Raw genomic sequence first — 15,562 nt, forward strand, 5'->3', positions numbered from 1 at the left:
TGGGTGCTAGCACTTTCCCATCAAGAGGAGAAAAGTATCAACTGGCACACAGCACCCCCAGGCAGCTTGGTTTCACAGTCAGTACTACTTTGTGGAAAATCTTCCCCCCACTCCCCCTCAAGTTTTAGTGTTATCCAGGACATCCATAGAAAAACGTGTTTGTTTCCAGAGAGGGAACCTGCACCTCTTGGTTCCAGCCCTCCTAGCCAGGTCAAGAGCCACAACGGTGTCAACATCCTTGCCTGGGGGCAAGGGCAGGAGCAGGGTGGTATGGTTTGCAGCCGTAACGCAGGATTTTCTCTGCTGACAAAGGCTTCCGGTTGGGAATTATACTCTGCAGAAACCAAAAAAGACTCATTGTTTTAACCTTTCCCCACAATAGCATGCTCCAGTCATGCTAGAAACAAGGTGCTTTGAAGTACAAATGTTTTATTGCAATGTTTCATTATTTACAGTACCGTCCACTTTGTCCCTGGGTGCTACCAAAGTGCAAAGCCATTTGAAACAGAAAAGCTAAATGATAGTAACTCAACAGCGAAACGTGATTGTACCTTATGGTCGTACTGCCCTGCCTCTTCCCTGCTACTGCGTGCAGAGAAGTTTGCTGCTCTCCCTCGTCACTTGGAACAAACTTTGGTCACAAAGGATTGTCAGTTGTCGGTCTGTTCGCGGTGATGCAGGAACAGCAATGTGCAGTCTTTCCAGCTGGACGTTACTTGGAATACAGGGCTTCTGAATGCGTAACAACAGAACCTTGTACACAACACTGTCAAGTTCATATTTCAATTTTTCGTGTAAGTACTGGTTTATTTCCAATTCTTTTTGTTGCTGATTCTCTTTGGCTTATAGAAGCTTTAAGTCATCTGTTTTGAGGCTTAACTATCTTAAAAGAGCCTGTACCTCTAGAATTACCACTGAGTTGCTACTGGCTACTGAAAATGGACATGTCATCTCCTAGAACTGCATTTAAAGGTCTTTACAGAATACTGCAACTTTTACCGTATGTTTCCATTTTGTATAAAAATGGTGACTCGGACACCTCTGAAGCTGACATTTTCACACACTGCCATCTTAAAGTAGGACAAATTACACTCGTTACTTCAGGAATGACCTCTCAACAGAAACTTGCCTTTGGGGGGGTAGTTACTACAAATTTTATTTGAAGACTTGAGAATCCCAGTATTCTAGTGGGTAAGCTCAGGTCAAGAATCTTTTCAGCTTTCTAACGAGTATATTAGCTTGAGAAAGTACATTGAAAGACAGGTTTCAGACCAAGTACCTGCTATTTCCACTGCTGCCAGCAGTCCCTTCGGACATGGGCAGTGAACTTCTCTGCTCCACTTCTCTTAGTGTGCAACAGGGATGTCGTTACCTTCTAAAACTTGAGACGCTTTGTGTTACAAAGCTCTTACACAATTAGGAAATGTTTAAGACTACATTCCCGAAAATAAGTTACATTAAATGGCACTCGAGTCCTTCAGAAAATGCGTAGCAGGGCTGTTGGGTAAGGCTCAGCAGTACTAACTGCTGCTCTCTCTCCTCACCCCATGCCTGGTTTACAGTTCAATAATGAGTCCCTGTACCAGTTGCCTCAAATGATTCTGAAATTACAGCTTCTCAAAAATGGGATGATTGCAGCTCTTGGCAGGTTTTCTCCTGTGAGTTATACTTTTATTCCATGTTTTCACAGACTTTTCCGTATCACTACTGATAGAAAGCCACCAAAAGCTTTACAGTTGCAGGAGGTAACATCTTCACAAAGAAAATGTATTGTTTGCATTTCTTAACCTACCATACAAAACACGGTGTTTAAAAGCTCCGCAGTGCCTCCCTTCCTATCGTTCCTCTGGAATTTGGAGGAGGCAGCAGAGCTCACATGCAGTCAACAACATTGCTGGATCCTTGGCCCACGTCCCGGATCTGGCTGCTGAGACAAGAGCACACAGCCACGCCTGCCCCTGCCCTGCAGTGTGACACAGGGCCGACGAGTTCCCACCTAAAGAAGATGGCAGAGGAAAAAAAAAAAAGAAAAATAAGTTCCCGTTCTTTCTGAGCAAGCGGAAAGTATTTCTTTTCTGTGTCTGAAATTCTATTATACAGCCTAGTTATATAGTCTGTGCAAAATATACCTTGCTAGTTTATGCTCATTATTTGTCTGGTAAATTTAGTGCAAAATTGGGTTGAAACAACCAGAAGAATGTAGATTCTTATTGAGCGAAGGGAAGAGAACAAAGGACGGAAAGAAGGAGGAGGAGGTAGTGCTTTTTTTATTTACAAGAATATTTATTTACAAGAAGAACCTAATGGCATAAGCAGCACTCCTGCATCGCTAGTCATGGATGTAATATGTTGATCTCGCAAAATTGACGTGAGACAGAGTCAATTAAAATTTGGAGTATTTATTAGCAAGCGGCAGCAAGCAAAACAGCGCTGGGCGGCCCGGGAGTCTCACTCCACTGACGGCGCGCACTCAATGCAGCGGCCTTCTCAAATATATATGGTACTTTTTACATAATCATAAGATCTCTTAATACGGCTATACATATGCATAACCTATCCCCGCTTCGTATTAAAATTAGCTTTAAGAAGTCATTTTCATAAACTCCTCCTAACTGCGCTTGCGCAATGCTTTGTGGTGGTGGTCGCTGAGGGTCTTGAGGATGAAGGCTGCAAATTCTTCTTCATCACTTCAAGTAACCTTTTGTCCCTGCGCAGACTCAGTTTTTCTTTTTGGTCTCTGTCCAGACTGCAGGGTTGGTTTCAGCCGCCTTTCAAGGCCTTCTTTTATTTGTTATCAGGAGCTGTCCTTGGCAATGCCTCAAGACTTCTTGCTTCGTCCATTTTTTTTATCAGGCCTGTTTTTTAGGTTATGAATTACTACTAGTTAATTAGTACTATATCTTTGACTCAGTTCCCCCCCCTTTTTCTAAAGAGTTAGTAAATTCTATAAGGATTCTTCATCTAACATTTTCTCAAAGTATTTATCTAAGTGCTATAGGTATCTCTAAAACTCTGGCAGTACTAAACGAACACCTTTAAAATTACACAAATTAATATCTTAAACACTAGTATTGCCAGTGGTCTTGGGGTGAAGGTTTCTTTCTTTCAAGTCTTTTCACAATTTATTATACTTTGTCTACATAACTTGACCCTGCAGCTTAGTCTTGCCTGCACAATCATGCATATCTTGTTTACACAGTAAAATGTTGGCCATCTTGCCACCTCTTGTTAAGCAGTTGCCTTCTTGTGGAAATGTAAGTTTTCAGGTTTGGTGAACAAACGATGCTGAGTTTATCACAATTCCCCCCTTTATTTTTTTTACTATTTTGTTCATCAAACTGCTTAAGCTTTTGTTGACTTAAAATAAAGGTTTCTTTTGGTTTTGGTATTTTTTTAGGGGTTCATACTTGGCTCTTATAAGCATTAAATGAGCTGCTTTTAATTTGCTTTTTACAATTGCAACTATTTTGTTGCTTTATTGTCATTACTAACACTTTTATTGTACACAGGCTTATTTGCAGATTTGAGAAAGGTGGAGTGCTCTTGCCTTTGCTATAGGTATTTCGATATCTCTGGCAATTTATATATATATATTTTATTTATTTATTTATTTATTTATTTATTTATTTATTTATTTTCTTTTGTTTCCTGGGAGAGTGTGTAGACTTCGGGAAAGTTTTAAGGTTGCTTGGGTTGGGAGTTGTAAGTCAAAGGGCATTATGTGTCATTTCTGGAGGTGGTTTATTAATCTCAATCCCCACAGCAGTACGCCTCTGCCTCTTCCTCTGCCTACTCTGTTGCTTAGAGCAGCGAGGGGTACCATCTTCTCGGCAGCAGTCGTATTTTTCAGGGGAACCTCCTTCATATTTAGCTCACCTTGACTTACATGCTTGTCAGTTTTTATTTTTTTACCTCCTAAGCTCTACACCCTATCTTAGACACTGTCTGTCCGCAAGTCACCTGCACAATTTTGGCCTCCGTTAAACAAGGTTCATTTGCATGGAGACAACACTTCTCAGGGTTCATGCTTTTGGCAAAGATATTTTACCACTTCTTAGATTCTTTTATGATTTTCCCGGTTGCAACTCTTGTGCGTAATGTCTGTAGTTATAACATTCATGGCAAATACTACTAAGAGGATACCCATAGAGGCAGTGGACCCACCACTTTTCTTTACAAAGTTTACACTTAGACAAAGGGATAACAAATACAGTTAGGATTTCTACAAAAGACAGTTTCATTCATTTGTCTTTCTTCGGAAGGTAACCTTTAGGTTGTCCGGGCTTCCTGTTGCCTCTTAATGGGAACTTCGAACGGGTCCTTTGATTCGGCTTGCGTGAGTCCACTCTTTTTCAGCAGTCCGAACAACAGAATCTGTAGTGAGTAAAACAAGAAAAGGTACCTCCCAACAGGGAGTCAGGGATGATTCTTTCCAGACTTTGATCAATACTTTATTTAATTGTAATATTTAAAGGCGGTCTCTGCACTCTTAGTCTTTTCTTTATTAACTTTTGCCTTCTTTTCATGCACAGGAGAAAGAGTCTGTCTCTCACCTTGAAACACGCTCCACACTGCAACCAGCTCTCTCACCTGTGCACTACCTTCTCCTGTAATGATTTGCTTCTTGGTTTTTACTTGAAGGGCCACAGCCCGGTACTTCTAAACTTTCTCTTCTCGCTTCGATGAAGCATCAGTAAACTATGCATTTAAAACTTGCTCTGAGAATGGGGGAGCGACTTTGATCACAAGGGAAAGTTGGGGGCATCTCCCTATCCAAGTTCGCCTCATCTTGGATAGGCAGTATTTTAGCAGTTCTTTTTGTCACAAAAAATCGCAATAGTGTTTTATTTGAGCATACTATTTTTTTTTTTTTTTTTTTTTTTTTATGGAGGCGCGCTGAGCCACCCCGTCAGGGGTGGGGTCTTTGTAAATTTTAACTTTTTCTTGTATGTGAATGGTTTCAAGTTCTTGGGCCAGTACATGATGAGCTGGTGTGGGGGAGTGTTTACATCCTTGAGGCAGTCGAGTAAACGTATACTGCCCCCCCCCCCCCCCCCCCCCCCCCACGTGAAAGCAAAGCATTCCTGTTTCACAGGTTGCAGCGGAACCATAAAAAAATGTCTTTGACATCAATTGTTGCTATCACCGGGTGAGATTGTTTCTGAATGGTGGCGATTAACTCAGCGATGTTTGGCACGGCAGCCGTTAATGGGCCTGTATTGTTATTGAAGCGCCGGTAGTCTACAGCCAATCTCCATTTCTCATTAGGTTTTCTCACGGGCTATATGGGAGAGTTGAAGGGGGACTGTGTCGGGACTACGACTCTCTGCTGCTTCAGATCTTCTAACACGGGGGTGATGCCCTCCCTCGCTCCCAGGGGTAACGGGTAGGGTTTCACATTAGTCAAGCGGGAAGGGGGGGGGGGGGCGCCGCTTGTAGCAGGCGCACTGACACACTGAAATTCTCGGTTAGCCTTCTAACCTGAGGAATGCTGAAAGACTGTAAGTTTCCTTGGGTGTCCCGCCACTGTCTTCCCTTCAAAATATTTATTTTTAGGAGATTTATTTGGAAGGGCTTTATAACCGCCATGGTGTCTACCGGACTTTCCTCTCCTGGTAGCCACAAGATTACCGGAGTCATGGGCACAGATTGGGTTTTCCCCAAAGCATTTAGTACTATTAGGTGTTTAGAAGGGGCCGAGATGCCGCACTGTTCTACCTCACTCCGATTAATTGCTGTAATTTGGGCCCCTGTATCAATTAAAAAAGTCACGGGCTTTTTCCTTGGCCCTACTGCAACTGTAATTAGTAAGTCTCCTTTATTATTGCAGATGAGTTGTCTAATAAACGTTTACCCTCTGCCTCCCCTCTCACCTTGGGGGGGCGGAGGATTTAGCTTTCTGCCACCTTTTTGTTTCTTTTGAACCTTTCTTCTATGTCCACGGGTGGCGCCGAAGGTGGGTTCAGTGTGAGCGGGGGTCTTTGTTCAGACCACCTCCGCACTAGGAACTCTAGCTTTTTGGTGGGGAGCCCCATCCATTAAGTCTTGGGGCACCTCCTTTTGTAGTTCTATTTGCCACAATTCTTGCTGGAACAGAGGTCTCTCTCTCTCTTTTTTTTTTTTTTTTTTTTTTTTTTTAAGATCAGGGCTTTTCCCAGAGGAAAAAAAAACCTAAACAATGATTTATTCGCCTGCTCCTCCGTCCGCACTGCTCTAGTTTCTGCTTTTTGGTAAGTCGACTTACTGGCCTGTATTTCTTTCTGTAATTTATTAATTCTTGAGTCACTTCCCCCTCTTCAATGGGTTCAGCCCCCCCACCCCCCGACTAATATGCGGCTCTCTGGGTTAGAGACCATGGGGCTCGGAGGTCGCCCGTTGTGAGGAAAACGCCAGGGCCCTAATATCCCTCTGCTCCCTTTTTGATAAAATGATTCCGTTCTCTCCCGACAGGGATATACTCCACACGTATTCGGTTTCGGATTTCTTTGCCATCCTAGCAAAATCTTTCCGTAGTTTGGCTAATTCAGTGGCGGTAAAGGGGATTCTGTTTTTATCAGTGGATACATGTGGGGGTGTTATCTGTGGCGTCTTTTAGTTGGGTTTTTGTTTTGTGGTGTTTTTATCTTCCTGACGATAAATTGGGCGCACCCCTTTTCCCTTTGGCATTACTTTTGTCTCAGCGAGGGTGTCTGACTCCTTTAGGAGCTGAACTCAGCTTCTCTTTCAATATTAAGTTTTTTGCTCTTTTCTTCCTTTAGCACCCGCTTGGTTTCTAGGAACTGTTCCTGCAGCGGCGCCAGTGCCGCTTGTATTGAGGCAACTATCGCCTCTTCTTGGCAGGGCGCCTGCCTCTTGTCCTCCACCGCAGCCGCCAGGCACGCTCCCAGCACAGCACAAACAGTAGCTTTCCCTTTTCTCTTTCTAGCTTTAGCTTCTTTGTGCAACACCACTATTCGGTTTATGACACCTTGCAGTTGGAACCAATGGTTCCGTGCTCAATCTCGTCCCGAGAGTGAGGGGCGAGAACAATACCTCTCTCAACAACTCGTTTAATCCTTGCTCTTGCCAGTTTTCTAACTTTATCAATTTCTTTCTAATGTCTGTCCATGACTTTACCACAAACTGAGTTTTCAACAGAACTTGTCTCACAGGGGTGGTGGGATCTAGCCTTGAATAGAGTTGCAGATTCTGTCGCAATCTGTCTAGCCATTTAGTGGGGGGGTTCATCTTTCCCTTGATGTTCACTAAAAGCTTTATTTATATTCTGTCTCTGAGGAACAGATTCTTTAATTTCTTGAACAACTCTGGTGCGCAGATCCACCATATGAGTTTTATGTTCAGTGTCTTGATTAGTCCAGTTTGGCTGCTGTAGTAGCCATTTAATGTCTGCGCCTGGACTATGTCGATGTTCCCTCTCCTCCATTATGAAAATCCTTTTCACTTAGGGTGAACACACAAACTCTGCACCGCACTCACTCAAACACTCACTCAGTCATATAAAAGGGCCCATTACACTTCTCACTCACACCACAAGATTTTCCAATTAAAACAATAGCCAGTTACGTGTAACTTAAATCTTAAACCATTTGCCATTTACCACTAATCTGCACCAAGATAGTCAGACTGATCACAAATCTAAATTGGCCAATATAAGCCTTTTCTTATTTGTTTCTTTCTCTCCATATTTCCATACAATAGTGGATCAATTTTACTTTGTTCTTACCCCGCCTAGAGGGGTAATCATCCCAATACTTGATCATTAAACTTCACGGACTGTCTGGTGGTATTTGGGGGGGGTTTCACATGAGGTCCCAATCCACCCATGGAATCAGAGGGCTTGCTCTTCCTCTGTCCCATCTTCCGGAGTGCCTTCTTACACACACACACACGCTCCCCCTATTCGTGGCCCAGTCCCTCGCGGGAGATGGGAACCGCACTACTAAGGGGTCCGCACTCGCTTCGTCCGGTGGGCTACTAAGTCCGGTGGACGTCTCACATTATCACACTCCGGGATACCCAACCCCAACCGAATGGATAACTGGCCTATACTCACGCGTTCCTGCGTCTTCGTTCGGGGCTTCGTGCACAAAGATTACAGGGTTTGCCGGCTTTCTTTTGCTTGTTGCCGAATTTAGGGTTCGTCGGTAGAGGATGTGATGCGATAGCACCCAGCCAGGGCCGCTGAATTTCAGCGGGGCGCCTCCCTGTATGGGGCTTCTCACCAGATTGCCTCTATCCGAGTCACGGCACCAAAATTGTTATATGTTGATCTCACAAAATTGACGTGAGACAGAGTCAATTAAAATTTGGAGTATTTATTAGCAAGCGGCAGCAAGCAAAACAGCGCTGGGCGGCCCGGGAGTCTCACTCCACTGACGGCGCGCACTCAATGCAGCGGCCTTCTCAAATATATATGGTACTTTTTACATAATCATAAGATCTCTTAATACGGCTATACATATGCATAACCTATCCCCGCTTCGTATTAAAATTAGCTTTAAGAAGTCTTTTTCATAAACTCCTCCTAACTGCGCTTGCGCAATGCTTTGTGGTGGTGGTCGCTGAGGGTCTTGAGGATGAAGGCTGCAAATTCTTCTTCATCACTTCAAGTAACCTTTTGTCCCTGCGCAGACTCAGTTTTTCTTTTTGGTCTCTGTCCAGACTGCAGGGTTGGTTTCAGCCGCCTTTCAAGGCCTTCTTTTATTTGTTATCAGGAGCTGTCCTTGGCAATGCCTCAAGACTTCTTGCTTCGTCCATTTTTTTTATCAGGCCTGTTTTTTAGGTTATGAATTACTACTAGTTAATTAGTACTATATCTTTGACTCAGTCCCCCCCCTTTTTCTAAAGAGTTAGTAAATTCTATAAGGATTCTTCATCTAACATTTTCTCAAAGTATTTATCTAAGTGCTATAGGTATCTCTAAAACTCTGGCAGTACTAAACAAACACCTTTAAAATTACACAAATTAATATCTTAAACACTAGTATTGCCAGTGGTCTTGGGGTGAAGGTTTCTTTCTTTCAAGTCTTTTCACAATTTATTATACTTTGTCTACATAACTTGACCCTGCAGCTTAGTCTTGCCTGCACAATCATGCATATCTTGTTTACACAGTAAAATGTTGGCCATCTTGCCACCTCTTGTTAAGCAGTTGCCTTCTTGTGGAAATGTAAGTTTTTAGGTTTGGTGAACAAACGATACTGAGTTTATCACAATGGATATTACTCAATTATTACCAGGAAACAATAGATAGACTCCTGCTGCGCACTACTTCTATTATGTTGCGTTTTCATATAGGCAGTTCAGTTTGATCTGAGTATTATCCTAAATATCCTCATCTTTTGCACAGCTCAGTAGGATTTTGATGTCCAGAGGTGCTAAGACCTACCAGCTGCATTTTGTTCAAAATCCTGTGTTCTGCCTTGTAAAAGCAGATGGGAAAAGCAGTTCAGTTCCTCAGATGGCCTCAACTTGGGAGGAAACAGTCACTTACCACAAGGGCTACGGAGCCAACTCCTCCCCTGGGAGCGTTCATTGGGGCGACTGCACTCCATCGATCAGAATCAATGTCATATCTTTCCACATCGCTGAAGCAAGTGTTGTCATCTAAACCTCCTATTGCGTAAATGGGGCCACCAAGGGAGGCAAGAGCAATTCCTCTCCTAAGAAAACCACAGGATCAACACCTCAGTGCAAGTCCTTAAGGAAAAGGAATGGGAAAGACACATCAAGTGCAATGTTACCTGACTGGTACCTGTTTCAAACTATGGGGGAAAAAGTAATGAAAATGTTAAAAGTGAAGTTTATAATAAATAATGACCAGTAACTGTGGCTGGCCCTCTGTACACCCGCATCAGTCTTGCAGCTTTATCCTGAAAGTCTTTCGTATGTTTGCATCCTCCCGTGAGAGGGGCTCTAGAGTTTTATCTTGACTTCACCTCAGCTTTCCCAGGCACCTCTACGTTATTGTGTGATCCATGAACAGGACTGTTGCAGCTAGAATATTTCTAGACTGCAAAAAGACAAAGCTCCTGTTTAAAGAATAAAGGCAGGGGGACGCGGAATACTGTTTTGACTGAATGTCACCCAAGACCCAAGTCTTCTAATTACACGCTTAGATATATGAGGTTAGCTTAGCTATGTGATTTCTTGGTACTGAATTTTACGCCTCCTATTTTGTTTTATTGAAGAACCACATTTTGTTTTATGGAGAACCAAAACCTGCTGGTTTTAACTTTGCTGGTATAGCTGCTGCTACAATCTGGGAATGATTTTTTTGGGGGGTGATATTAATACATATTAAAAGCAAGCCTGCGCTGGATATTAGATGAGTGAACTCTAGAAAGATTTAGTTACAATTTCTTCCATTCTCTTCTTTTTTATTAAGTCTGTGTTAAAATAGTTGTCAGATTTTTTTCTACTGAATCTACAATTATGAGAATACAATCAGTATTACAAAATGCAAAGTATGGTCTAGACTCATTAGAAGCATTAAGTTTCTGCTTTAAGTACCAAGACAGGTGATTCACCATTTCACTGAGAACATTCTTGCCTCATTACACAGAGGGCAGGTGCGAAGATACCAAGGCAGGAGCAAGGGATGCACAGTCTTTCTACAGAACACACACTGGGGAGATACCCTGACCTTATCTTGCATTGCCTCACCAGGTAAAATAGATGGCATCAATGGTGGCAGTTTTTTCTCAACTAAGTATTCGGACACCATGTCCATGAATGGGAGGAATGGAGCGTAGCCAAGGCACAGCAGCCCTTCCATTTACCAAGGTACTGAGTAAGAAATGTCACAGAAATCTAGGGCTGATGTTTGCAGAGAATATGCCCTGTGGTGGTGGCAGTAGGGAGGAGTAAGAAGCTCCTTCTGGGAGTCTGGGTCTTTTACTTTGATTATGTCACAGCTACAAATAGCTTGAGGACTTAGCCGTGTTCAGTAGTTCACTCCTGCTTGTACATGATGCTTTTAGAAACAACAAATAACAAAACAGAACGTAGAATTCAAGAGGTTGATTTAAATGACAGCGGAAACAAAAAATTACCCATCTGTGACTCCTTAAAAGAATCCTAAATGTCAAAAGGCAAGAAAAAGCCTCAATCTGACTTTAAGTGTTTTAGTGCGTCTGGCCTTTTGTGGCAAAAACATAGGCAGCATGAAGGTTTCCTGGGCATGAAGAATTTCACTGTGCGTGTTCACTGGCAGTTATCTTGCTCATTCTTAAAAAGCGCAAAAAACCCACAGAAGTCTATCAGTTTCAAGTTCAGAAATGCCCTAGATAGGGGAATGTAAGCACAGCTGGAGTAGAAGAGCTCTCTGCTCCAGAAGCCAGGCCCCCAAGAAAGAAAAGAATAGTGACAAAAGAAAGCCAAAGTGTAAACGTAACCAATGTTACCAGCCAGGGCCTCTCCCTAGAGAGAGAGAGATATTATGCAGTTTTGCACTGAAATAGTATGTTACACACAACGTTGTGTTTCTGAAAATATGTGATGTATGCAAGTATGTGATGCAAATTTGTATTTGCTTTACAGCTAGTAAATAAAGGTGTTTGATAGCATAAAGCCCCAAAATAGGAAAAAAATAAAAAAAACAAACCCAAAACTAAAAATAGCACAGTTTGGAAACCCAAATAAAGACAGGACAGACATGGTGTTTTTCAGCGTCAGCAAGAAATTATTTATCGCAGACTAGGACTTAAAATTTGGATCACGTACCTCTTTGTGTTCATTGATGCCTTCATCATCCACTTGTTTGTGAGAGGATCAAATACTTCCATGCTTCCTAAGTGTTCGTTTCCATCATGTCCACCTACTGCGTAGACTTTACCCGAAACACATATGCATCTTTTGATACAGAGATTGCTTGGCAACACTTCAGTTTTCATTTATGCAATATCCCTGCCTATGAGGAGACAACAAGCTCAAATAAAGGTTAAAGTCTTCAAATGTTTTCAATATCAAGATTTTAGTAAGTACAGACTTTATATTTTTATATGCTGTACTCAACCAGAGATCTGTTTCTAACTTGGACTTTTATACAAAGCTTGAGATATGTAGACAAAAAAATCTTCCCATCACTTGAGTACTGCAGGTCAGATCATTTTTGGACATTTATATCAGTCTCTCCAGATTTTTGGGGGGGCGTGGGGGAGGGGGGGAAATCTCTGTTCTGCTGCAGCAACACAGGAGCTACCGTTTACAAGGAGAAGTTGCATCATGGGTGCTAAGCTGCTCTGGACTGCACGGACCTGGTTTCAGAAGATGGAGACCCAAAAATAAAGGTAGGTCTGTTCTTGGAAGATTTATGGTCTTAGTGACTTGCCTGTATGGAGTTAAGTGTGAAGGGAGCTAGTATGAGTACTAGCAAATTCTGGGTGACTCTGCTGTGTAAGGCTATTTTTTTGTAAACGGGTTAAAAAAAAATTAAATCGCCTGTTAAGAGAAGAGGCTATGTACCGTTCATAGAATCATAGAATAGTTGGGGTTGGAAGGGACCTTTAAAAGGTCATCTAGTCCACCCCCCCTGCAATGAGCAGGGACATCTTCAACTAGACCAGGTTGCTCAGAGCCCTGTCCAACCTGACCCTGAGCGTTTCCAGGGATGGGGCATCTACAACCTCTCTGGGCAACCTGTTCCACCACCCTCATTGTAAAAAATGTCTCCTTATATCTGGTCTAAATCTTCCCTCTTTTAGTTTAAAACCATTACCCCTTGGCCTATTGCAACAGCCCCTATTAAAAAGTCTGTCCCCATCTTTCTTACAAGCTCCCTTTAAGTATTAAAAAGCTACAGTAAGGTCTCCCCAGAGCCTCTTGCAGGCTGAACCACCCCAACTCCCAGTTCACAGTAATATCTTTTCAGTAAGCATGCTCTCAGATTGTTTCAGAATCACAAACCCCTTCGTGGGGAAGAAGCCTTACTAAATTGAAGAATATCCAACAGGTAAGCCATTGGAAGACAGATTTATTTATTAAAAGTACCGATTCCACCAAAAGGAGCAAACAAGTGCCTTTAGAATAGCATTACTGACCTCCCACAGAGATCACACCCACGTGCCTTCTCCTGCTGTTCATTTCAGGGCCGAAGAACCAGTTGTTCTTACTGATAGAGTAACATTCAATGCTGCGAAATGGGTCACCAGATCCACCTCTACCACCGACACAAAACAACACACCTGAAGAAGACAAAACAGGTTTCCAGAAAAATAGCAGGAAGATGGGGGATAAAGTTGTACAGCAGAGTGAACTGAAACTTATGTAGTTCGGGAGAAGTCATATTTCACTTCAGGGGGCACAGTCATTGCCCTGCGTAACTGGGTGCTGGATTTTGCCTTTGCTTGGCATGCTGTTATGGCAATTAACTATCTATGCTGATGCAAAACCAATGCATATTTTAAATATGCTTTTTGTGATTTTTTTGCTCAGGGAGATCAACATTGTTAAATATAAAAATGTAAAAATTCGGATTTGCAGTCTAATATTCATCACTCACTTTTGGTGTAGGTTAGCCAAAGAGTTTAAAAGTTAGCTCAACCTTCTCGTGCCAAAAGATAAGTGTCCACTGTTGTCGGTATAGCTGTGAGCATGCTGCCTGGTCACAAGATACTTAACAGTTCTAGCTTTAATACAGATAGAGCCAATCAGGATAAATAAATAATGCTTTAAAGAAAGCAAATGACAGCTAAAGTTCTGCTAGGACAATGCAGCACACTAGCTAATTACCAGAGAGGTACACAACGGCTTTCCCAGTTTTGCATTAAGTCATTAACAACCATTTCTACCAAGCTACCTAACCCTGCACAGACGCACCGCCTTTTCTCCACACCACTCCCTATGGGATAATCAGACACACATTTAATTACCAGCAGTCTGCTTCCTTGGTGTTGTGCGAATGGAGTACTCAAAGTCTGGCACTGCCCTGCTGCTCAGGTGAAGGTGGTAGTTTCTTGCTTCATCCAGCAAATCCCTACATTTTAGATTCTGCTTGACAATCTCTTCCTTTGCCACAACACCCATAAGGAAACAAATGGGCAAGAGAGGCAGCCGTACCTGACAGAAATGAACACAGTTGGAGTAACTGGCTGAACTGACTGAGTCTCACCATTTACAGTGACGCAAGCATAACAGATGGCAGCTTCTGAGCCAGCTGCCAGCCCCACGCTCTTCACTAAAAAGGGAGGCGTTCATACTTTTTTTCCAGAATAACAGCGATATGAACAGTTCTTTTTAGTGACAAACGTTTGCTACAACCCTTTGCATTTAAGCAGCGGTGGAGAACTGCCCCTTGGCCCAGGCTGAGCGGAGGAAGAAGTGCCGCTGCCTGTACTGCAACTGCACCTGCCTGATGTGATGCAGGCAGCATCCGTGACTGTACCAGGATAGCCCGTGTCAGGTTAGTCTGCTGAGGGGGTGAATTTTCAGCTCATTGCTATGCCAGTATAAGAGGGCTTTTGCTAGAATGGCTGATTTTCTTTGGGTGGCAAGTCAAAGAGGAAACACTATCAGCATGAACTAAGTGTCTGTCTATTAAGGAGGTATTGATAGTGCAGTAACACCTTTCTCTAGTGTGGACTTGACAGACTACAGGATTAAAAAAACCCCAACGTTGAGAGCTAATTGTTTCCTTCCCCAAATCCTTCCTGTGGTTCCCTAGCAGAGAGCTGGTGAGCAGGCTGAGGAAAGAAAGGCTCCTTCTGGGTAAGGCTATAGGTGGTCACTGCCCAGAGCAATCCCCAGCGACAGGGCACATCTGAAATAAGGTCAGCCTCTCCAAGGCTGCCTTGAAATGTCTTCCTCCCCACAGTCACTTATTTCAGCAAACCGTTCATTTGTCCTTTTGAGAGAAACAGTGAGGAATATGAAGTACAATCGGGTGCAAAGGTGGGACAGGTGTTAGCAGGGGGGACTGAAGCAAACCAGCATCTGACTTCCTAAGGTTTGGAATCGATGCTGTCAGGCGCCTCCCAGTTAGCTCAGCAGCAATTGTGAAGTCCAGTATCTCCAGTGCTTCTCAGAGCAGCAAAAGGGTGCTGTTACATGGCTGACACATGTCCCTGCCTTGAAGTAAGCAAGTGTTTCTACCAGTTCTTCCTTACCCGCTTGCTTTCAGTCCCACTTCTTCCTTTACTTTGGCCTGTCTTGGTTTTGGCCGATTAAAAGCACAGCCATAGCCCTGCTCATAGACTCATGAGGCAAGTGATGCGGTAAGAGCACAAGGATGACAAATTCAGAACCTCATGATGACAGCGCAACCCCTAAGGCTGGTTATGATGTGGATAATAACTATCGCGAAGCCCAGTCATGTTTTCTGCTAGCAATAATGTCCAAATCACCTGATGGCTCCGTATACTCTGGCAAATAACCCATATTTACAGGAAGGGGTTTACTTTTTCATTGTTTCATTCTAGACTGGTTACCATGAATAAAACAAAGATGTTAATCTCATCTACTTGTACACCTGGGTAATAATGAAGGTTTTTTTAAATCTCAAATTATATTGCCTATAAATTTAATTATAGTGTACTAAAGAAGGAATTTTTCTACCAAAACCATC

General features: G+C 42.9%; 2 protein-coding genes across 4 annotated transcripts in view; one reads left to right on the forward strand and one right to left on the reverse strand.

Annotated features, from left to right (window-relative positions):
• The window catches only part of LOC309671545 (kelch-like protein 8), a gene marked incomplete at its 5' end in the record, with an annotated part of 659,404 nt that overhangs the window by 327,640 nt on the left and 316,202 nt on the right, over positions 1 to 15,562 (forward strand). The gene's annotated exons all lie outside the window — the stretch shown is intronic.
• The window catches only part of LOC309671733 (kelch-like protein 8), a gene marked incomplete at its 5' end in the record, with an annotated part of 85,778 nt that continues 70,976 nt past the window's right edge, over positions 761 to 15,562 (reverse strand). For all 3 annotated transcript variants that reach the window (XM_082483026.1, XM_082483025.1, XM_082483024.1), the window contains one exon: positions 761 to 1,996. In XM_082483026.1, coding sequence (XP_082339152.1) covers positions 1,873 to 1,996 — 124 coding nt within the window. In that variant the 3' untranslated portion in view covers positions 761 to 1,872. The remainder of the gene's footprint in view (positions 1,997 to 15,562) is intronic.

Source organism: Vanellus vanellus, assembly GCF_965231255.1.
Source record: "Vanellus vanellus genome assembly, chromosome: 4".
NCBI lineage: Eukaryota > Metazoa > Chordata > Aves > Charadriiformes > Charadriidae > Vanellus > Vanellus vanellus.